The 23,428-nt window shown below is 39.3% G+C and overlaps 4 protein-coding genes across 7 annotated transcripts in view; 2 read left to right on the top strand and 2 right to left on the bottom strand.

Annotated features, from left to right (window-relative positions):
• dpf3 (double PHD fingers 3) overlaps positions 1–2,947 on the bottom strand; it is a 17,206-nt gene extending 14,259 nt beyond the window's left edge. Inside the window, exon 1 of one of the 2 annotated variants that reach the window (XM_077511461.1) lies at positions 2,025–2,947. In XM_077511461.1, the coding sequence (XP_077367587.1) occupies positions 2,025–2,329 (305 nt within the window). In that variant the 5' untranslated portion in view covers positions 2,330–2,947. The remainder of the gene's footprint in view (positions 1–2,024) is intronic. The other variant, XM_077511462.1, reaches the window with a different exon arrangement.
• On the top strand, positions 2,736–14,764 carry wdr21 (WD repeat domain 21). 3 transcript variants are annotated; one of them, XR_013281391.1, is made up of 15 exons: positions 2,736–3,189; positions 3,284–3,372; positions 3,463–3,620; positions 3,693–3,775; positions 5,296–5,377; positions 5,443–5,589; positions 5,747–5,796; positions 6,739–6,809; positions 6,925–7,017; positions 7,101–7,201; positions 7,281–7,445; positions 7,510–7,624; positions 8,984–9,267; positions 11,383–11,636; positions 13,238–14,764. XR_013281391.1 is itself a non-coding variant. In XM_077511460.1 (13 exons), the coding sequence occupies exons 1-13, from the start codon at positions 3,071–3,073 to the stop codon at positions 9,196–9,198; spliced, it is 1,488 nt and encodes a 495-aa protein (XP_077367586.1). In that variant the 5' UTR covers positions 2,737–3,070; the 3' UTR covers positions 9,199–9,641. The 3 variants fall into 3 exon arrangements, 1 of the variants encoding a protein (XP_077367586.1); XR_013281392.1 differs by lacking the exon at positions 11,383–11,636; XM_077511460.1 differs by lacking the exons at positions 11,383–11,636; positions 13,238–14,764 and having other exon boundaries at positions 2,737–3,189; positions 8,984–9,641.
• On the bottom strand, positions 9,693–20,233 carry zfyve1 (zinc finger, FYVE domain containing 1). The gene is made up of 12 exons (XM_077511459.1): positions 18,932–20,233; positions 18,626–18,869; positions 16,543–16,803; positions 16,259–16,473; positions 15,225–15,331; positions 13,848–13,956; positions 13,692–13,789; positions 13,482–13,599; positions 13,235–13,405; positions 11,840–12,020; positions 11,662–11,775; positions 9,693–11,590 (listed from the first exon to the last, which is right to left on the bottom strand). The coding sequence occupies exons 1-12, from the start codon at positions 19,418–19,420 to the stop codon at positions 11,355–11,357; spliced, it is 2,343 nt and encodes a 780-aa protein (XP_077367585.1). The 5' UTR covers positions 19,421–20,233; the 3' UTR covers positions 9,693–11,354.
• pigh (phosphatidylinositol glycan anchor biosynthesis, class H) lies at positions 19,833–23,428 on the top strand. The gene is made up of 4 exons (XM_077511463.1): positions 19,833–21,058; positions 21,338–21,547; positions 21,630–21,713; positions 21,793–23,428. Exons 1-4 carry the CDS (start codon positions 20,882–20,884, stop codon positions 21,862–21,864), a joined length of 543 nt encoding a protein of 180 aa, XP_077367589.1. The 5' UTR covers positions 19,833–20,881; the 3' UTR covers positions 21,865–23,428.

Genomic DNA, 23,428 nt, shown 5'->3' with positions numbered 1-23,428 from the left:
TGGATCACTTCCTGTTATTATCTCCAACAAGGAATCTTGTGGAGGATCGAGATTCTTTCGCCACTTGTGTTTAAATTAATATTCCAAGCCATGATGTCTGTATCACATGAATGTTTTTGTATCAATGAAGGTGCAGATGCAAATAAGGATTATTCCAATTTGGCGGAAGTCCTCCGCACCCCAGCATCAGCTCCTGGTCGTTCTCCCTTACTCCTATGACAACAGATGGCCCAGGATGCTCAATAATCTGCTGTTCGGACATGCACAACAACAAAAACAACCACAATCCAGTATCTCGACACTGTTTGTGGCCTAAGCTGTTCTGAAGAAACACAAGAGTTTAAAGCGCCATCGGTGTGCTAACGTGCAGCCTGTTTATGTCTCTGTCTGCGTCATCATGCCCCTATTCATTTTGACTTAGGAATTCAGGAAAGTGAACATAACACTGAGAATAGAGAGTGCACTGCTGGGGGGAAAAAAAAAAAAAAGAGCGTTGAGAGAAAGCAGGAAAGATTTCGAATAGTCTGCGATCCATCCAAACATTTGTGGTGAAGAGTTTAAGACAAACATGCTCCATGAAATAATGTCGTATTGACTCATTCCCAGTATCATGTAGTAAGATTGGTCGGCATGACATTTTGAACCTAGATAAACAAGAACTGAAAGATGAAATGCAAATGTATTACTGAAAAGTTAAATATTACTAAACTGTACTTAGGCCATCCATCCATCCATCCATCCATCCATCCATCCATCCATCCATCCATCCATCCATCCATCCATCGTGTTTGCCCTCATTACTGTCTCAGGTGAGCTAATCATAGCCAATCAATCAATCAATGTGCAGGGCACATTGTATAGACAAACGTTCACATTCACACCTGTGGACAATTTGGAGTCACTGACTTCATCGGTGAAGCCAACATGCATGTTTTTAGAATGTTGGAGGAAGTTGGCGTAGACTTAAACATTCCAATTGAGATTCAAACCTGGATCCCTAGAATGTGAGGCAGACATGCTAACCACTTGCAACACCGGATTACTTGCATCCAAAATATTTCTGTAAATTGTCAAAGAGCGAAAGCAACTCAAGGAAGAATGCAGCAACTCAAAATGTTCAAATTCTCATTGTTATGATAAAAAAACAAACAAACAAACAAACAAACACTTAATTTTATTAATTACAGGATGCCTTATTCGAAAGCACTTTATTTTTAAATCCACTTTTTTTTCCCCCTAATGTTTGATAGGTCTTTTCGGTTATGTGTGGAATTCAACAGAAAATATTGTTTGCTTGAATTTCCTATTTTCTTATCCTAATGCATTTTTACAATATATTTTCCACAGCTGAGTCTCTTTTTTTTTTTTAATTAAGGAATCCTCTAAGGTCAAAACCTTACCCTTCAAGTAATAAAATGGTCATAAATAAAAAAAAATAAAAAAAATAAAAAAAACATTTTCGAATGAGTACATTTTTTCATTTGAGTTTTTTTTGTTGTTGTTTTTATTTTGTTTTTGTTTTTTAATTTTCCACATATTGAAATGACCTCGTTAGAAAAAAAAAATTCATGCCACTGTGATTTGGTATTGTTAAAAACTGCAATTATCGAGGTAAAAATTAGTAAAATACAAAAACACTAAATACAAAAACAGTAAATAAACACATGGATGCCTTAATTGGAGCACTCTCGGTTTGAAATTGTGGTACAAAATTTGTCAGTAATTACTTAAGTTTTTTGCTTGAATCTGAGTGTAATGTGGAGAAGTTTTTTTCTCAAGTAAAAGTGAATGTAAAAGCACGAATGCATATTTGTATTTCCATCGCGCATCATTGCGAAATACGTCAAATCGCATGCCTAATACATTACCTGCAGACACGCGTGCACAGAATGGCCAGGTCTCAACAATAGCATCGTTCAAATATGTTATTTGGATTTTCGCAAAGCACGCGCACTCCCATTTTTGCATTCACTCAATCGCTCCCCATGCAACGACAAGCATGTAAATAACAAAGGTTTACTTACGATTTTAAGGGATTCTGGATTGCAGTCGCCATTTTCCAGCAGGACTTGGAACGTAATACTGTATTCCAAATCTCGATGTAGTTTGAGACCAAAAAAAAATGAGGAGGAGGAGGAGGAGGAGGAGGAGTGTGCGGTTTGACCCACAAGAACAACCAATGTGTGCAACCACCACTACAACAGCGTCGTCGAGGCAGTGGGCGCGGCCTCGGAATTGGTGTCAAAATCAACAGAAGTAAAACATAATAATTTTTTTTTATATTTTTACGTTTTAGGACGTAACACTGTTGAAATAAGTAGCATTGCATTTTTTTGGTCACCTTGCGATTCACTTATGAACTCAACAACACACTATGCTGAATAATTCTATAAAAAAAAATATTGATGCATATGATAGCAATAAAATATCACTTTATATTGTTTTGGGACAACGAACTGATAAAACCTGAAATCTACAATATAGAAAATAGCCAATGGGAGCGCGTTAGGTCATTTACTATTGTTCCCAATCGACCAATGGCAACCAGTCATTGTCAAAACCAAAACAATACCCTCTATTCGATAGTTAGTAATTTGATGAATATATTATAGTAATAATTTGCCACACATTTGAGTATTATTTGACAGTTAACATAAAAATAAAACAAAATCGACATTTTAGTACTAATAAAAGCCAGCAGGAAAAATAACAACCAATAACAGCTCTTTACGTCACATATCTTGTGAACGACCAACCAATGACGATCATTTCAAGGCGGAACCAAATGGCGGAAACTCAGTTGCTCGAAAGCTAGTTTTTCAAGCTTGGAAACTACTTCAAACTACGAAAACGTCCAATTCTTTGACACGGCATGTAGCTTACCAACATATAAATAAAACTCGACACTTAAGGTTTATCGTTGCCGCTAAATTAGCCAAGAATCACAACAACTCGCAACCTTTGGCTAAAGTCTAGCTAGCTCCACGCTGGAACACGTTGTCGTGGCATTGAGTGTCAATAAAAACAAACCACAACGTGGTGTCTAACGTGGTTGGAACAAAGTGCAGGAATGAAAAAGTGGAACTGGAAAGAGGGCCAACGAGTCCGAAGACGACAGCAAGGTTACACTGGGCACCCTGAACGTGGACGGTACCGGGGAAGGCAGTGGAGACCGTCGTGGGACGACAGGTGATGCGTTGAAAGCCTAGTTTTTGTACTTGGAAATTTCTGTTTTGCTGAAAATGCAACAGTTGCAATTGTTATGCAAATCTTGTGTTCACAGGAATGGGCATGGTGATGCAGGTCCTTCGTCTAGGAGATCTGACAACCAAGCCAGCTCATCTTCCTCCTCAGACAGCAGCACGGCTCCAGGTCAGTACCGGGCATCTAAATGTACTCATAAGAGTAATCCCTGACTTGAGATACACTCCAAGCAAAAACCAAACTCTTTTTCATCATCAGAACTGCCAGGTTTCTACTTTGACCCAGAGAAGAACCGATACTTCCGCTTGTTGCCGGGCCACAACAACTGCAACCCTCTGACCCGAGAGCAGCTGAGGGACAAAGAACGGGAGAAAGAGAGAGCCAGAATGCTTGCGGAGGATGACAAGCCCACAAAAGTATTACCACCGCGTACTTTCCATTCTTATGGAGCTTATCCAACGAGGTGAAATGTGTTATATTGCTTCTAGAAAGCACCAAGGGCAGGCCTCAACGCTTCCGTGCTTCTACAGAAACGCCATCTTGGACTGCTACCTGAGGTGTCCTTCTACAGGTATTGTGTTGCTGTTCATTCTCAGTTTCGGATTTTAATTTTGGCCTGTGAAGACTACGTTTGTACTTAGACTGCACTCATAAGCTGTAGCATTATGTAAATTTGTATGAAATGTTTGCGATTGGCTGGCAACCAGTTCAGGGTGTACCCCGCCTACTGCCTGAAGCCAGCTGGGATAGGCTCCAGCACCCCCGCAACCCTTGTGAGGAGCAAGCGGTTAACTCAACTCAACTCAACTCAAGTTTATTTATATAGCGCTTTCAAACGGCCTGAACTGTCACAAAGCGCTTTACAGAACACAAAAAACGAAAACATAACATAAAACATTAACACCAATACAATACAATCACAACAAATCAACATTCTTCCATCCGCTTCCATACGCTTTGATGTTTGAAGCAGTTTTTAGATGAAGACAGAATCAGTCTCTTTTCAGCAGTTGATCAGAGATGTGATTTCAGCATGCATGACATCACACAGGTTTGCTACAAGCTAAGTTTGCTTCTAAGCTAGCTCACAAACAAGCAGTCGCTTGATGAGCACCATACACACAAAAAGAATGGTCCAATTTTCCAGTCCCATCCAAACTGCCTCTCCTCCAAGCACCGAACCTCCATCCAGTCCACGACCCGCGAACACCACACCACCAGCGGCGACATTTGCGTCCTTAGCTCCACCGCCATCCATCCTAGCTCACCAGCGTAGACTGTCCAGTGGCGCCGACTTTTCCTCCGAGCAGAAGGGCTGTGAAAAATGCTGACTGTTTCCTGGCGCAAAAAACACAACCGCAGGTGCCCGGTGGAGCAGTCGGATGACCCCGACACTCCCCCATCAGAAACCGTGCTAGTGCAGGCATGCGGCTGAGTGGGCGCAGCCGCCGGGCACCGACACCATCCCTCGAGGAATATCATGGCCAAACCGCCGAGAACAGTCCAGTCCAATCGGGTCCACACGCCACATGACAATCAGAATTTTAAAAATGTACTTTTTCTTTTCATTTTAAACAATGTAAAGAATTGACAGCTTTGTTTAAAAAGTAGAACACAAATTTCAGTGAGTGTCATCAGCATGTGTTTAGCTAAATTAAAAACTAAGCAAGTAAATAGTTCCCTAAAATTTTCTACTGTAAATAAAGTTTTCCAAAAATCATTATCCAACATAATTTCTTATTTTTAATGTGTGTGTGTGTGTTTTTTTTTTGTTTTTTTTTTGTTACCAAAACAGCAACAACTCGACTGATTGCCATTTATTTTGCGTTGATTATTACTATTATTATTATTATTATTATTATTGTTGTTATTTTTTCATTTTTATCTTATTTTATGTTATGATCAGGTGCAGATGCCACAAGTTTTACTTCTTTCTTTCCCCTTTCATTTCTTTTTTTAAGAATGAAATAATTTTTTTTTTCATTGAATTGAATTGAATCGGCACCGATAATCGGCCCGGCCGATAATCGGTCTATCCCGAATTGACAAACACATGATCAGTTTAAAGGGGTTACAATAATACACTTTCAGGCAGGTCCACGAGGGTAAGATCAGCGCCGTGAGACGGCACAAGTTGGAGCACCAGAGCACAGACAACTTCAGGACCATCGTGGTCGGTGAACTCGCCGAAGCAAGCGCGGCGGCGAACCAAAAAATGCCATCATTCTTCTCTCACAGGCCAACTCCAACCGCGAGAAAGTGTTTGCTGTCAGCGACATGTCTCACGGGGGCTGCAAGTACGGTTCCGTGAGCTTCAGCAGAAGCAGAAAAAGTGGCTCTCTATCCGTGGAAGCGTTTGACAGCCCTTATGTCACCAGCTGCAAGGTGAATGAATGCGTTTTTTGCTGAGAAATGAGGTGATAAAATAATCAAACTAACACGTGATGATGACAACATCAAAACCTCAAGTCGTGGTACCTAATTTTCCATAGTCAGTAAGAGCAATGTTTTGTATTTTTACACCCTCATTCATGTGTTTCAGGTGAATTCCCTCTGCTGGGCCTCGTTCAACTATCCAGACTCTCACGTGTTGTATCCTCTGTTGATGATTTTGCCTTATGTTTAATGTACAGTGAACCCCATTCATTACTAGGGATGTAACGATAACGGCAATATTGTGATATCACGATATTAAAACTGCCACAATATATCGTCGTCGTCATGTCACGATATTAAAAGCAGCACATCTTTTCAAAAAGTTGGGTTGATTTTCACTTGTGTAGTTCTAGCACCCTCTGGTGGCTAGTTGTTTTTTTTTTAGTGCAGTTTAATTTTTACAAGGCATGTTTTGGCCCTTCTATGTTTAAAATCCACACTAATGGTCAGATGAAGGGGAGTCAGTATGTGTAGGGACTCAATTTATTGTATTTATTAATTTCTTATTTAATTAATTTATTTATTAATTTATAAATTTTATTAATAAAAATGTATCAATTTATTGTAATGCTTGTGTTAGTGCCTATATATATATATATATATATATATATATATATATATATATATATATATATATATATATATATATATATAATTTATAATATATTTTTATATTTTTCATTGTTGCCTGTAACGTACAAAACACAATAATGTGTGTGTCTCGTGATGTTTGGATATCGTTATATCCCTATTTATTACCACAAAAAAAATCCTGAAATATTGTTTTCATGCTTTCACTATTGAATATTTTTTAAATTGAGTAATTGACTAATCGGATACATTTTAAATTTGCATTAAAGTGTATTTCAAAAGCATTCCCCCCCCTGATTACTGTTTATTAATCAGTGATTGGTGTTTATTTTGGACTTCATATTCGTATAGCTGTTTTAGAGCAAAACTGTGTTTATCTATTATGCATTTAATAAGACTGTAACGTGGACAAGCGCTGTAGAAAATGATGGCTAGATAATGCACATATATGTTTTGCTTCGGTCCATAGGCTCCTTAATCTCCTTAACTGAAGCCCGAATTGTCCAGACTGTGCCTGGACAAGCCGCATTTCTCTGTCACTTTGTATCCAGCTTCGCTCTTCAGCAACACTGACTCTGGTTAATCATTGTTTTTATTTTTTTTTTATTTTTTTTATCTCTCATCGAACTTACCCTTTATTGTGGTGTACAGCAGAGTAATGTACCTAATGAAATGTCCCCTTCCTATCCACAGATCAGCCAGGGACCCAATATCGTTTTAACATCCCCGCAGCCTGGTGCTGTGCTTGGTGTGAACTTCCACAGTTTGACAAGTGGTTTAGTGTGGGTCAGTGTAAAAAATACTCGATGCTTTTTGTCCATGTCAGATGTCTCGATTGAAGGTGTAATTGTCCTTTATTTTTTGTGCAGGTTTGTCTCATAAGGTGATCCTGCAACACGGCGTCACGGGCAAAAAACAAACAGAAGTCAATATCGACAGTGACGTCTTGGCTCAGCGGTTTTGTGTTGGGGTGAGTTTGGGCGTCTTTTAATGACTTTTAATCATAAAGCTGGAAAAGTCTCTATAATATGACAAGTAACCCGGGCCAGGTCCCCTTGGTGTTCAACGGCTGCCGGTCAGGGGAGATTTTCAGCATCGACGCACGGGAGCCGAGCGGACGCAAGGGGACGAGTTTTCGGCAAGAATCGGCCATCACGTCGCTGCGCATCCTGCGGGACGAGAACTACCTGCTTGCTGCCGACATGTCGGGCCAGGTCAGGAATCATGCTTTGATCACACCTTGACCAAAGGAACATCACAAGTTGTGTGATCTCCCAGATTAAGTTGTGGGACATACGGGCCAGGAAGCCAGTCCAGGAGTACCGGGGCCACTACAACGAGCATGCCCGCCTTCCCATCCACGTCAGCGAGACTGAGGGGCTTCTTTTGGCTGGTAGGGGACAAGATACTCGCATGTTGTACTTCAGGGCCCGGTTGTTCAATTCTCTGTTATTTTAACCACTGTTTAAACCCTAACCGCCGGTTAAATATGCGTTGTTGAAAACATGGTTAGTCAGGCTGTTTGTGAACAGCACTGTCAAAGTTAACCATGCCATTTACGTCACTGGTTAGCACCGTTATAGCCCACAATTCCTCATTTTGTTTACTTCCGGGTCAGCAAATGAAAGTGGAATAGATACTATCCAAACGATCCCTGGCACTAGCTAAAAAAAATAAAAAATAAAAAACATTCTGCTGACCAAGAAAACATTATTCAATCAAGGGTTGAAGCAATTTTTATTTATTACATTTTTTTAAATTCATTATAATTTTTTTCTACTGTGTGTATTTTCCGTTAATATTTTGTGTAATATTTTTGTCAATATTTTTTGTGGCATATAATGCATGTTTTTGTCTGATTTTGTTTCTCATATTTTTTTTGACTGATTTTTATTTTCTTTTGTAATATTTTTAATAGTTTTTAATTATTTGTTGTTATATTAACATCTAATGTGTGTAGTTTTTAATCTACCTATTTGTAATTATTACTAATATTTGTAATTACTGTTTTAAATTAAAGGGATACTTGACTCATTGAGCCAGTAAAAAAGTGAATATTTTGTCTATAATTAATGTGGTAAAATCATTATTTTTCACGTACAATTAATACCTTTAAAAAGTAATTTTACTACTTGCTGTCGCCTGATGATGACATCACCTGTGCTGAGGAAGTATGTAACGACCAATCATGGCTCAGGTTACTGACCAAAACCAGAAAAACAGGTTTTGGATTGGCCGTTAGCTGCTTCCTCAGCACAGGTGATGTCATCATCAGTCAACAGCAAGTAGAAAAATTACTTTTCATTTTACATGAAAATAATGAAGTTATCAAATTCATTATGGACAAAATCTGAACTTGTCACTGCTGAAAATTGTTTAATGAGTCAAGTGTCCCTTTTAATTAAAAAAATATTACTGTATTATTTAATTTAAATTAAATTAGCCGCTATTTACAGTGTTGTTTGATTATTACTAAATGATGGGCAAGCTAATTTTAAAAAACATTTTTATTATTTGTCTTTTGACTCGGCATGAGACTTGGCATTGCATTACTGTTAATCGGTAGCGTGTGCGTAACTTCATTAGAATAATCGCCAATGTCAACGTCAAGCCCTCGATAGACTTTCTTGCGCTCAACGGGCATCATGAAGGCAGAAACGAGTTTTGAAGAACCGGGCCCAGATGCACAGATATTTGTGTTTAAAAAATAAAATAAAAAAAATGTTCATGAAATTCTTCTTATGGCCCACAGTGGGTCAGGACTGCTACACAAGGTTCTGGAGCCTGCGGGACGGCCACCTTTTGAGGACTATCCCGTCACCCCACCCGGCCGCCAACAGCGCCATCCCCAGCGTGGTCTTCTCCTCCCGCCTCGGCGGCCACACGGGCGTCCCCGACCTGCTGATGGCCGTTAAAAACGACCTCTACTACTTCCCCTACAACACAGATGAGACCGAGCCGCAGTAAAGCTGACGGAACGGGACGCTTCTTTCGGTACACCAGCACAATTACATCTGCCTACATAGGAGGAACACAGTGAGTAGTAATTTGACAAATCTTTTTTTTTTTATTGTGCTTGCAGTGGTGTTGAACCACAGTGCAATATGGTGAGAGCTATTTTTATTTTTTATTTTTTTGTATTTTGAAGTCCTTGAAATAGTTTTTTTTCTATTTTACAACAGGAAGTATAACTGAAAGTTTTACAATTTATACTTGAATGAGCAAATCAAAAGAAGTTATTTGTTTAAGCCGTGAGCATGGTGCCCTTGTTTTAGTGTTGTCTTCAACTTTGTTCATTTAAAAAAAATATATACACACAGCACTTTGTTTCTTTTTTTTGTTGTTGTAAAGTGTTCACAAACCAAAGTTAAAGCTGCTTCGTCTGACATTAAACTGTTGTGGAAAAAATATTTTTTTTGTCATCAAAATGAATCCCAGAAAATGCCATCCACACATGCAAATGGTATCCTTGGCAGATATATTGAAGATGTGTCCAAAAAATAAAAATAAATCCTCTCAGAAATGTTCCAGGGCTGGTCATCCAGATTTCAAAAAATAAGGGGGCAGGGGGAATTTCAGAGACAGGCGGGGTGAGAAAGAAGGTGGAAAAGGGAGGGGAAAGCGCATAGTTGAAATATATCTTTTGTGACACCTGTCCTGGAACTTTTCTGGCACAACTTGTATTTTTTTTGCATCACTTAAGTTTCAAGTCATTGCAAGATCTCGCTCGTGAGAGGTGAGGTGAGGTTTTTGAGGGTCCAGCCTCAACAATGTCGTATTGCTAACAAGTTCATCCAACAGTGTAAACATAAATGTGTTTTGTATGTATATGTTTGTATTCAATTTCAATTTGTCTTAAGGCTTTTCTATTAATGTCCGCCTTTATAAAACAAAAAAACTACGAAAGGCTCTCGGTGTTATTAGAGTGGATAGGGCTAAATGTTTTTGTATATAATGGAATGCATCTACAGTATAAGGTATAACAATGAACTAGGATGGTTCTTAAAAAAAGCGCATAGGCAAGGACATAAGGTTTCTTACCAACATAAAAAAAACAAAAAAAACAGTACTGTGCAAAAGTCTGATTTTTCAAGAGTTCCACCACTATAAATGCCATTTTCAAATCAGAAACATAGTGAAATGTTTTTATTTGAATAGCCTATTAAGTTCTGTTGAAAATGCAGAGGGTCATTGGAAAAAAATAATAGGGGAACACTGTAAATGAAGCTCCTTCACTTACTTCAGTTAATAGTTTCTTGGCACCAAGATGGCAATAAATACTTTTATTGCTTTGGCCTGAGTACAAAAACAGCAAATTGTCACTTGCTGTGTGAAAACTACTTTTTTTTTTTTTTTTTTTTTAAATGCACTTTTTGGGATGTCTGCATTCAGTTTCATCGCAAAAACGTAAAAATAAAAAAATGGGGGTAAAAATGGACAAGTGTTTTTCCCTCATGTCCATTTTTTCCCATTTATTTATTTATTTATTTATTTTACAATTTTGGGAGGTCTGCATTCAGTTTCATCGCAAAAACAAACATAAAAAAAATGGAGGAAGAAAATGGATAAGTGTTTTCCCCTCATGTCCATTTTTTTTCTCAATTTCCCCTTTTTTTATTTTATTTTATTTTTTTACATTTTTGGGATGTCTGCATTCAGTTCCATCACAAAATCGTAAAAATAATTTTAAAAAATTGGGGGAAGAAATGGACAGAAATGTTTTTCACATAGCAGCGACAAAATATGGATAGCTGAATCACAAGGTTCACAGTAGGTGTTCACTGTAAAGTTATTTCATCATGACTAACAATTTCTTTTGCACAGTACTGTTTTAGTCACCTTCATGATTTACCATGACAACTAAATTGTAATTGTGAATGGTTGTGTGTCTCTCAGCCCCCTAACTGACCCTGATAAACAGTATAGAAACAGAATGGATGGACTTAGTTGTGTTTTTCCTAACAATCTAGATCTTCTCGAGCAGAAAGTCCAAAACTGTTCTCTCGAGTTCCTTCACGATATTCAAGTTTCATTAACTGACCAGTTTTAAAACACAAAACGCCATCAAAAACGCAACTGGAAGAACCAGACACAAAGGTGGTCCGCGTGATTTTCAAGTCCTGCTAGAGTTCCCCGCACTTCTGGTTGCAGATGCTGCAGACCCTGACCGGGTGATCCCAACCCCGGGAGGGCACGGCGCGCCGCTCCTGCGAGCAGTCCTCGCACACGCCCTGACCGCAGGCGCGGCAGTGGTGGATGGAGAGGCGAGAGGCCGTGAAGTCCCGCTGGCAGCCGCAGCAGGCGCGGATGTCCTGGTCCGGGACCCAGTAGGCGGGACGGGCGGCTTCCTTCACCAGACCTGGCAGACGCACGGAGGTTTACAACACAAAGGGGATCTTTTCGCCGTAAGTTTTTGGGGAAAATTCTCACCGAGCGGTATGTCGATGGCGCCGACGACTGCGCCGAAGGTGTTCTGAACGGCCTCCCCGACTTTCCTTGCTATCAGGGTGCCGCCTTCCTCCTCCAAGGCCTCATCCAGGAGTTCTAGAGCAGACACTCGCGCGTCAGCCGTGCATTATATGGTGGACGTGATGCTAAATTTGCATACCGGTGGGGATTCCTCTGTTCTGGAAGCACGCGTCACAGACGCGAACGGGCGCCAGACCCCAGCCTCTCTCCGGGACCGGGCGGGTTTTGGAAGAGCAGGCGTCGCAGAAGCCCTCGCCGCATGCTCGGCAGTGGTGCTTGGTGTCGTTTGCTTGGAAGTCCAACGCACATTTGTGGCATTTCTTGTGGATGCAAAACAATGACATTAATTGGTCACAGGGACACAAACGACCAATTTGTGGTTCCAATTTTAAGTTTGAATGCATACAGCAGGAAAAAGCGACTTCTTTTTACGCATTCACAATTATACATTCATAGTTAGGCTAAACCACAACAAAAACATTTTAAATCGGATGAATTGGCATCAATAAAAATGGAGTGTTATGGACCCCTTGAGGTTACAAGAAGCATTACAAGCCAAAATAATCTGATGCTGGAAAATGTACACACGCAATCTTCAATATACCTGCCAGATGTTTTTTTCTTTTTTTGAAATTAAAGTGAGGGCTGGCGATACGGCCCAAAAAAATAAATCATTCAGGACAATTACGATTTTTAATCTAATAAACCCAACAAACATTTACGGTAGTTAAAAGGTGTCATTTATTCAAAAATAATTCCTATGCAAAATGTTCAGACAACAATAATGTATACTGATTCAAAATCAGTTTAAACAAACTTAACATTCATGGTTAGCAAAATTACAACTCACAATAACATCTGGATGTAATAGAACATAAGAACAACAGCTATTAATAATCCAGAAGACAAAATTTCATTTCACGATTTAGCAAATGTTCAACCATTCCATTTTCAAAATGCCGATTTATCAAATTAATTAAATTTATTGTCCAACCCTAATTAAAATGTTTCTTTTAATTATGCTAAAAAACTTCAGGATTGTATTTGTATAACTACACATTTTTTAACATTATGCATGTCCAAATATTAGAAGATGATTTACTTTTAATTAAATTCCACTTGTAATTGTATTGTTTGTACAACTGAATTTATATAAAAAATATAATTATATAATTAAATATAAATATATTACCCATGTTTCCTTCAAAAAATACCCAACTGCTAAATTTAATCAATTTTTATTAAATATTTTTGTTCTATGTAATTTGTCTATAAATGTATTTCATGCATTTTCATTTAACATTAACACATTCATCAACTATTTGTATTTCATAAATTATATTTTAGACATTTTAACGTAACAGATTACTACAGAATTGTTTCTAATGAATCAAATTGCTGCTATTTTTATTTTTTATTTTTTTTTAAAATAATTTAATTTCCTCTTTAGCACATTTTAAACATGCAACGTGTTCAGCACCAAACTCAATGTTTCTCAAACAGAATTATTAACTTCATTTTTCACTGTCCATACCAGGATGAGGGAGTTGGGCGTCCAGTACGCTGGTGCGATCTGGTCAGTCAGCCAGGAGGTGACCGCCTTGGCCGGCTTGACGCTGAGCTCCGACACGGACTGGGAGATGTACTTGACTCCGTCCAGCAGCCTCTGGGCGGCGTTGTGGTTGTCTTTTAGGAAGCCGTCGGACTGAAACGACAACAAACGCGTCAAGCAAAGGCGCGTTCCTCGCCGGCTAACGCATTTGAGTTGAGTGTGGCCTCACCCCCGGCCAGATGTGCTGGATCTCGGTTCTGACCACCGTTTCCACCGGATCCTGGTTTCCATACCAGTACTGCCTGCTTCGATAAATTACGCCACAGTTGGAACACTCGATGACGTATCTAAAGTGAAAAGAAATATCACGGTGAGTATTGGAAAAAATTCTTAAACAGTAAGCAGTGCTAAGCACTGGCAATATTTCCCCATTACTCACCCAGACCAGGCGTAGACGGCCAAGCCGAACCACGGCGAGTCCGACGATGCCGTCGTCTTGGGCACCACGATCACCTCCTTCCCTTCCTCGTAGCAGGCCTGGAAAGTTGAGCAATGTAGACGCTCGCATGCTTTTTTTAACATGAACAACGCTCACCTTGCACGTGTAGATGCGGTTGTCGTTCTGCGCCGAGTAGCGGCATCGGTGCTTGGCTTCGTGTTCCACTCCCTCCTTGAGGTGATTCATGCTTCTCTTGCAGCCGGACCTAAAAGTGAAGATTCACTTTTAAATCATTAGTCACAAAAAAAAACCAGACACACCTATTTACATTTTTTATTCTATGGAGCCTATTTGTATTTTTTTGTGATCTTTATGCAAGGTCCACAAAACTGCTAAATTTATAATCGGCTGATTATTGGCCACCCTTAAAACGTTAAAGAAAACCGAAGTTTCTGATGCTGTCTAAGTACCCTGAATGCACCATTTTGCTTGCGTAGCATTATCAACTCGCAAGTGTGTAGCGTATGTTATTCTGTTATCCTTAAGCATCCTTTAAGCTGTTTAATGACACCACAGTTGGAGTTAATAATAAAACTAAAAACATAATGTTAAGAATTACATCCGCTGTATATTTAAATACAAAATATGCTTCCGTTTTAAAACATTACTAGCCAAGCGCTAACAGGAAGTTAGCATATGTTAACAGAAAGTTAACATCGACTTTGGGAGTGTTTTTCCTTCAAATAACGAATATCCACATACAAATCTTATGGGAAGGCATACCCACAGATGAGATAACAATACGCAAAGGCACAAATTCTTCCCAATGTGTGAAAAACTAGTTATTTTAATAGAATTCAATTGCAACTTTCTTTTGCACTCACTTTAAGTGTGTACGCCAATGGATGCACGGCACCACACTGCCCCCAAGAGGCCAAAACGCACAGGAACAGTCACTATTGTTTTTTTCAATTGCTATTATTTTATTCTATTCTTATTTCACTTTCTTATTGTTTTTATTTTGTCATTGTCCTTTGAAGTTATATTATATTATAAAGTTGATATTTCAAGCATTCAACGATTTTCTTTTCTCAAAATTCAAGGATGCAAACGCGCAAGGATTATTATTATTATTTTTTTTTATCTTAACACACATTTCCACACGACATGGCACGAAATACAATCCCCGAGGTCCGAGGTCAGCCCAGTAAGTCCCAAGACTTGTAAAAATAACACAAAGTAAAAATATATAAACGACCTTGATCTTTTTAAAAAAAAATTTTTTTTTTTATATGAACTTGTCATTCAAATCTTAATACCGAAAGTTTGTGTATAAGCGGCACCCATTGAAAAGGAATTGAGGAAGGGGTTCATTTTATGCATTTTTAAATAATCGGCAGTCTGTATTATTTTCTGACAATAATTGGTATTGGCTTCAAAAAATGCATATCGGTCGGGCCCTAATTTTTTGGTACACAATGAAGAACTCTGCCCCAGTCGCTGGTAAATAGTAGATGACTGGACTGTACATACCCACAACTTAGGCAAATGGAGGAGCAGGTGAAGTACTCATCAGGAAAGAAGGAGTTACTGGTCAAGTGTTCATCGCAAATATCGCCACTGAAACGCTCGCTCAGCGCCTGGAGGGAATCAACAGTCATCAAAATGAGTCTCTCTGGCTAACATCACTCCTTGGCAGATAGGGCTACTCAATTATGGAAAAAATAATAATCATGATTATTTTTGCCAATAATTCACGATTATTCAAATGATTATTTAATTTTTGGTACAAAACAAGAAAATGTTTAGGCATTTAATAAAATAGAAACACTATAATTATGTAAGTTCCTTTGGGACCAAGCAGAATTTATAATAATATATATTCATAATAATAATTTCTTTCTTTATTTATTTATAATATATTTATTTATTTATGTTGGCAAAAACAGGAAGTTGGAGTGCAGCATGTGCAGTAGGACGATCATTTATTTTTTGGTACAACAGAAGAAAATGTTTACATATTTAAAAATATTATGGAAAAAATAATCACTATTATTTTGGCAATAATTGAAATCATGATTATTCAAACGATTATTTAATTTTTGGTATAAAACAAGAAAATGATTAGGCATTTAAAAAAATATAAACACTATAATTATGTAAGTTGCTTTTGGACCAAACAGAAATTATAATAATATATATTTATAATAATACACATTGATTTATTTATGTTGGCAGAAACTTGGAGTGCATGCAGCATGTGCACTGTGCAGTAGGATGATCATTTATTTTTTGGTACAGAACAAGAAAATGTTCAAACATAAAAAACAAATGAAAAAATATTAAGACAAAATTCTTTGAAAAACTATAATTATACAATTTTCTTTTGTATAAAACAAAATGTATTTAATTAGTTATTTTAAAATGGTAAAAAGGTGCAAATGTATAAATTTAACTAAAAAATTACTATAATTTTTTTTTTTTTTGCGTTTATGCTGATTTTGTAATTTTGGAGTGTAATAAATAATTAATTTCAATTAATTGCACTGCTCTATTGGCAGAGGTACCTGCAGGGCCTTGTAGATGACGCCGGCGGAACGGGGCGAGCGGGTGGCGTTGTTGTCCAGCTGCTGCTCCAGGCTACGCTGCAGGCCGCTGAAGTCCGTGGGTGGGTTGTAGGTACGAGTCCCGCGGTACTGGATGGAGCTGAAGGCCTCGGGGAACAAGGCCAGCTTCCTGAAGCGCTCCTGGAGCAGGCGGTCTGCCGACTCGGACGGCTTGTCTACAGATTGCAAAAAGTCACATCAGTGCCGTGCGTTTGTGGTTTAGCGCCTCGTTTTTGGTACTCGACCTGATCCCAACAGCTTGGTGTGCACAGTCTCGTGGAAGATGATGACGGCGGGGCCCAGGGTGGACAGCGGAACGTCGAGGCCGCAGCGCGTGGTGGTCGCCTTCAGCTCGCGGGCGAAGTGCTTCAAGTAGGCCTCGGAGGCGTCGCCCAGGAACTTGAAAAGGTCGTCGTGGAGGCGGTCGCCGCGCGTCCGGTAGATGACGAGGTCCGAGATGGCCAAGACTTTGAGGAGGAGGCGGGTTCGTTGACCCTGGCTGGATCCTGAGTCAAAAAATAGAGGTGATAATGACTTATTTACAATGTGGAAATAATTGCTTGGCCTGTCTTTAAAAGTCACTGATCTGCATATATGACTGGATAGCCGATAGGCCAAGACTTTTGAAGCCGCCATATTGCTCCTCCCAAGAAACATTTCTCAGCATGCGATCGTATACATTTACAGTAGGGGTGTTAAAAAAAATCGATTCGGCGATATATCGCGATACTACATCGCGCGATTCTCGAATCGATTCAATAAAAAAAAAATCTATAGTTATTTTTATTTTTCTTTCTTTCTTTATTTTTTTTTTAAGAGCTCATAATTTCATTCATTTGGTAGTCTTACCGATTCAACGTCTTATCATCATTGCCTTTTTTTTTCTTTTTTCTTTTTTTTGTGTGTGTGAATCGATTTTTAAACTTCCATTTTTAATGGAAAAATATTCAACAAAACGTCTGACTTCGGGTTAGGATTCACACCTTGAGCATGGAAGAATGTTATATGAACGGAACATTAAGCCTTAATATTTTATTTTAATGCTGTTCAAACATGAAACAGATTACAACCTCTATAAGACTGAAATTTCAGATAAATAAATAATACATTTTCATATAAATCTTAAACTCTACAAGCTTACTGATTAGTATTTTCTAAATTTGAATGAAAAAAAATCGCAACAATCGACTTATAAATTCGTATCGGGATTAATCGGTATCGAATCGAATCGTGACCTGTGAATCGTGATACGAATCGAATCGTCAGGTACTAGGCAATTCACACCCCTTATTTACAGTATCAAAATTTGACAACATTCGAGACTGCACTTAGTAGAAACAGCATGGTTTATGATGTTTTAAATTTGCTAAACGTAAACAAGAGGACTTCATTTTACAACTTGCCTTAAATACATGACTATAAATTAAATATTTGATGATGTTAACAGGAGAAAACTTGTAAAAAATTTTAAATTAAACAATTATAACTGCAATTCAACAAAAGATGCCTCTGCCAAATCTAATATTGGGGTTTAAGGAACTGAGCGACAAAAGAAAAAGGGAGTCTTCACCCTTCCTTCACATCCTATGGGAAAGATGGACCTCCTAATTACAACCAAGTTCTATTCATGTGCTTATGTTGTTATCGCAAAAAAAAAAAAAAAAAATCGACATGGAAGCTGACGTACTGTTTGCTCGTAAAACTGAACAATTACAGCAAATAATGAGTTGTAGAGGACAGGACATTGAATTGTGTATGCTACGTAATTGCGTAGCTTCTAAAACAACCTGCTAGCGGACGATAACGCCCTCGTAAGTGTTTAATATTTCTTGCCATTCACGAATCCTTCTGCGCTGTCCGCCATTTTGAAACTTGAATAGTTCTCTTAGCTCGGAAACTCGGGTATCAACTATCAATATAAATTCCAGTGGAAAATACGAGGGGGTGTTCGCGTGCAATTTTCTACTCGACATTTGGTATTTACCATAATTTCGATACCACATGAAGGCATCATCAAAGCAGGACATACCGTCCATTTATTTATTTTATTTTTTTTACTTGTTAAAAAATAGTGACCACCCGCCTCATCTGTAGGTGTAGTTTATACAGTAGTATGCTCGCGAGATGGGATGAGCAAGATGGCCGCCCTGTGACTTCAATGGCTTGCATGGGCTAATAGCTATCAAGTCATATATTCAGATCAGTGCTAAAAGTTCACAATGCACTTACATCTTAATCCATTGTGGTGGTCTATCAAGGCAAAAAGTGTCCAAATACTTTTGGACCTAACCAGAAGTGGGTTATAAAGTCATAATGTTTACATCTTACCAGCTCCAAGCAGTCCTTCCGTGTCAATGATGACCACACGGTGCAGCGGGTCCATGGCGGCCCACACTCCCACCGTGCAGGACTCCTGCGTCGGGGATGTTTTGAACACTTCCCTTCCGAGGAAAAAGGTGTGGTTCAGCGTGTGCGACTTCCCCTCGCCGGTATTCCCAAAGATGGAGACCACCTTGAGTAGCTCATCTGCGTCGCATCCCAGTCTGTCCACAAACTCCTCTTCGTTCTTCACCTGGGAAAACGCTCAAGATTAATCAGTCCCTCCACATCTATCAAGAGAGTCAAAGAACTCACCTGCATCTCCTCTTTCTCGTCCACCAGCAGGAAGCTGCACACCTTGTCCAGCTGGTCTTTCAGGATGTCCAGCTCGGACTCCCCTGCGCTCACGCTGTTCTCCAGGGGATCTTTGACCTGGGGGTACAGGGTGAGAGGGTGCTTCCTCTTGTTCCCACCACTGTGGGTGCGTTTCTGGCAGTCCAAGCACAGGTTGATCTTGCATCCCTGGCAGCGCACGACCGCTCGCAGCCGCCCGGCTGTGACCGAGCCGCTGCCGTCCCCTTTGCACGAGTCGCAGAAGGGGATATGGCCCGGGGCGATGCGAACTCGGTCGTGGTTCCTCATGCGCTCCTGTCGGTGGAGCTCCATCTCACAGCGGGCGCACTGAAGGCTGCTGCACTCGTCACATTCGAAGGAGGCCTCGTCGGACCCACCGCAGGCATAACTCTCCTGACAGACTAGTGGTGTGTTCATGCCTTTATCTCCGGCTGGACCTTGACCACTCATGGTTGACAAAGGAGGACTATACTAGACTATCAGCACACCTTGACAATTTCTAAAAACTGAGAAAATAGTTCTGGCAATCTAAATTTCCACTACAATAATGACTGGACTGTCTTTCATAGCATCCAGTCAGATTCTGCTTAGTGTTTTATCTATCTGCAATGTTTGCTTTAATCCTTTCTTCTGCTTCTCTCTTGGCCAAATGGTTAAAAGAAATGATTACTCCAGCAACCTCACAATCATGCCCTGAGCACCTTAAGAAAATCAATACTCCCAAAAAGTAGTCAAATCTATCCAAAAATCTTATGCTTTAATGTTGACAAAAAAAAAACAACAAAAAACTGTTGAAGCTATCATCTATCCAGCATCTTTTTGCCTTGTTAATATCTAAATGGGTTAGTGCCAAGCTGCTCAACGCCGTCTACTGTGACCATGATTATTTATATACTCAATGAATATTGCGTTAATAACAATTAGCAGTACATGTAGTCATACTTGTGTAGGAAAACAACAACCTTCGTGTCAGTCGGCTGACCTAGCGGCGGTTACCAGTACGAGCCGACAACGACTGACTCGACATTACTAAACTGCTACCTCAAAGCAGTCTAAAAGTGCACGCTGGCTAATAATAACGTATCATGGCGCCCCGATGCCGCCACGTACTAACCTCGGCAAGAAAGTTAGCTTGCTGTGTCAGACCACGGGAGGAGATGATGTTGTTTTTACGTCAGCTGATCGGCTTGTTTTTATCCAGGGTTGAGAAGTCAATCGGGGAGCAATGCATACTGGGAAATGTAGGACGGGTGCTAAGCTAAACCAACTACAGTGCTTGCCTAATTGTTGTTATGTTTAAAAATGTTTTTTTTTTTTTTATTCGTAATAATAGTCATAAATTTTGAATTAAGTCGTGATATTTTAATTTTATTTATCAGACGGTTTCATTTTTTCCCACAATGCTTTGCGGTCCCACCTATCAAGAGGGTGCTTGTTACATAGTATGGCATACACCGGATTATTGTCGATGTTGTTTTGTAACGCAACTTTTCGTCTATATCTAATAAGTCTATAAGTAATAAGTTCATGACATGTTCATTTTAAGTTCATTATTGTGTGTTAACTGCTTGTTGCTAGTAACTAACAAATAGTTACTTAATTGTATAATTTTGACACTGACTTGGATCGTGCTGGGACGCCCAGGTGAACACAGCAAATACCCAGTGCTTGGCCAGTCTTTCCTCTCAATTGCCTTAATTTTAATGTTGTTACGTATATCTGCCTTGTTTTTTTACAACTGCTCGTCTTTATTAACACGTTTAAAAATTGTTCTTGCTTGTGCTAAACCATTGTGACGATAAAAAATAGAAACATTCGTTTACTGTTGCTGACCTTGGTTGCCAATTATAGCTTGATGCTTACTCCCTAGCTTCAGTTCTAAGTTGTTTTGTAGTTATTTTGGTGAGGGAAATGGAAGATGAAGCCTACACGGACATTCATGGAAAACCAATATCTCTGGACTGTCAAAAGCACTGCAGCTTTTGCCGGGAGTTTACTGTCAGCTCGCCCAAAGTGTCCATTGGCAAGGTGATGGCGTACACATGCACCGTTTGGTTAGCTGCCTATACGGTGTTCTTCTTAACAGAAGTAAGTATAGAATTATTAACTTCACAAAATGGCGTTTCCAGAAACTGCCTACCTATGAAATGTATGAGTGCACATGTCCTGCTTGTTGTGGAGTATGTTATTCTCTCACTATTTTGGTGCCAATGAACTATGTTGAAGTGGAGGAAGGAGTTCCATCTCGCCAGGATACTAACAGACAACTGGCCTAGTATCCATTTTTGGGGGCATGTATTGGAACAGCAATACCAACCTCTGTATATAAAATGATTGATCCACCCACCATATTCCCTCTACTTGTAGAACACAGCCGTGCTCACTGGTGCCATTCTGCTTACCCTCTTGGGAATGATGCTGCACATCCACTTGGTGAAGGTGGACCACGAGTCGATTCTCATTATCGGCTCGGTGGGCATCCAGGTGTCCTCCAGCTACGCGTCGGGACGGGAGACGAGCACCTTCATTGAGATGAGCCAAGTCAAGGATGTGGCCATCAATGAAGCCATTTACATGGTGATTAAAAATGATTTTTTTGGGGGGGGGGACACGTTTCACGCTTCATAACGCAAAGCTTAAGTGTTTGTTTTAATTGCAGCATCAAATCATCTACTACCTTTGCATACTGCTGAAGGACCCCTCAGCTCCTGATGATGTGTCAGGCGTGGTGCCGTTGTTTCAGGTGAGAATTTAGCAGTATCTGATCATTAACAAACAGTTGTCAGATATTGTAATCCAACATTTTTTTTTTTGTCTTCCAGAGCTCAAAGCCAAGGCTGAACTGCTTGATTAAAGTGTACAAAAGCTGTCAGGAGATTCTATCAAAGTGCTGATAGGGACATACGGCCAGGCCAGATCCTTCTTTATTATATTGACTATATTATTTACTAATTTAATAATAAGAGGTGGATTTTGCCATGTGTTTCCTCTGTTACTAAGGCCTGTTCAGACTGGCAGCCCAAATCCGATTTTTAGCCCATCCAGATTGAAAGTGGATGGCTCATTTGTAGCCTGAACAGTCACAAAGCACATGAAATCCGATTTTTGGGGGACAGATTGAAACCACATGCCGGAGGTAAATTCATATCCGATTTGGACAGGATGTGTCTCCGTCTGATAAGCTCGAAAACACTCAGACCGGATTTGTGTGTTGTTACACTGAGAGCTAGTATCAATAAAGCGATATAAAAAAAATTGCATTAATGTTTTTTTTTTCTTTAATTAATTATAAAAAGAATCGTGTTTGTTCGTCTCCCCAAACGTATCTTACTTTGTCAACCACCCTTTTTTTGTGACTACAAACCTATCCAGCGCCAAAATGCGCATTTTCCTTTTTTTTTTTTTTTTTTTTTTTTGGATACACTGCAAAATCCCCCCCCAACTATAGACAGATGGTCGTAAAAAAAAAAAAGAAAAATAGAAAACCGCTTAACGCGCATGCGAGGAATGGCAAAGAACGTCACATGATACCTCCGTTAGACGTCATTGCTACAGCAAACTGTCAGATGGGTCAATAATGTGGCTCAGTTTGAACAGGGCCAGATCGGATTTGGACACTTGCTAAATAAAAACAGTCTGGACAGTCAGCCATAAAAATCGGATTTGAGGACGAATCCGATTCGAGTCAGATATGCCTGCAGTCTGAACATAGTCTACGGACATGAATTCACTTGCACTACATTATGTACCCCTTCCATTACAGTAATCAATGTTGACATACCTAGATGATAACTTGACCAAAATTTATGTAGAAATGAAACATGGTGGTATTATTATTATTATTATTTTAGAAACAAAATTCTAAAACGTCTCTTGTTGCACTTTGCACATAGTGCTGTGATGTCATATTTGTTAATCCAATTGACCCTTTTGCCAAACAGGTCAAGGGTCGGTCAACCATATTACCTGCAATGGATATGGCATTAAGAGGGAATTGAAGATTATTAGATTGTACAGATGTACCTAACTGTCCTGTTAGTCATTTGTTATCGTAGTAGAATCTTTATTTTGTTTGCATTGTTTTGCCTTTTTAGACATAAATCCTTTTAGATTTTAGCATCAAGATCTATAAATAAATCACATTTTTTGTTGAGCGACTGTAATGAAACAATAACAGATATAATTATAGATTGGCGCGTTTTCCACGTGTGTTCATGACAATTATTAAATATTTTGAAAAAAATATGAAAAAGTTTTGCATCTATGCCAGAACAAGGCCTGAGCTGTTGTATGCCTATTCCTGCAGTAGGGGGCAGCATTGCACCACACACTAACTTGAATCTTTTGTGAGTTTATTTACTGCGATGTCATTCATATAGAAAGTACAGCTTTATTAAAATGTTTATATTATTTTACCATAATGCTCATATTAAACAAGGTCTTTAGGCCCAGTCTTCA

The sequence above is a fragment of the Festucalex cinctus genome, chromosome 21, assembly GCF_051991245.1.
Source record: "Festucalex cinctus isolate MCC-2025b chromosome 21, RoL_Fcin_1.0, whole genome shotgun sequence".
NCBI lineage: Eukaryota > Metazoa > Chordata > Actinopteri > Syngnathiformes > Syngnathidae > Festucalex > Festucalex cinctus.
Note: the sequence above shows the minus strand (reverse complement) of the source record. Positions and strands in the feature narration are given on the sequence as shown.

Excerpts from the sequence above, each read along its gene's own strand:
- wdr21 (XM_077511460.1), top strand. The coding sequence starts at position 3,071 with ATGAAAAAGTGGAACTGGAAAGAGGGCCAACGAGTCCGAAGACGACAG. Across the intron at positions 6,810-6,924 it reads CTTCAGCAACACTGACTCTG|ATCAGCCAGGGACCCAATAT; the intron begins GTTAATCATTGT and ends TCCTATCCACAG. Across the intron at positions 7,202-7,280 it reads CTCAGCGGTTTTGTGTTGGG|GTCCCCTTGGTGTTCAACGG; the intron begins GTGAGTTTGGGC and ends AACCCGGGCCAG.
- zfyve1 (XM_077511459.1), bottom strand. The coding sequence starts at position 19,420 with ATGAGTGGTCAAGGTCCAGCCGGAGATAAAGGCATGAACACACCACTA. Across the intron at positions 16,804-18,625 it reads GGAAGGACTGCTTGGAGCTG|GATCCAGCCAGGGTCAACGA; the intron begins GTAAGATGTAAA and ends TTTTTGACTCAG. Across the intron at positions 15,332-16,258 it reads TCATCTACAAGGCCCTGCAG|GCGCTGAGCGAGCGTTTCAG; the intron begins GTACCTCTGCCA and ends GATTCCCTCCAG.
- pigh (XM_077511463.1), top strand. The coding sequence starts at position 20,882 with ATGGAAGATGAAGCCTACACGGACATTCATGGAAAACCAATATCTCTG. Across the intron at positions 21,548-21,629 it reads TCAATGAAGCCATTTACATG|CATCAAATCATCTACTACCT; the intron begins GTGATTAAAAAT and ends TTTTAATTGCAG. Across the intron at positions 21,714-21,792 it reads GCGTGGTGCCGTTGTTTCAG|AGCTCAAAGCCAAGGCTGAA; the intron begins GTGAGAATTTAG and ends TTTGTCTTCCAG.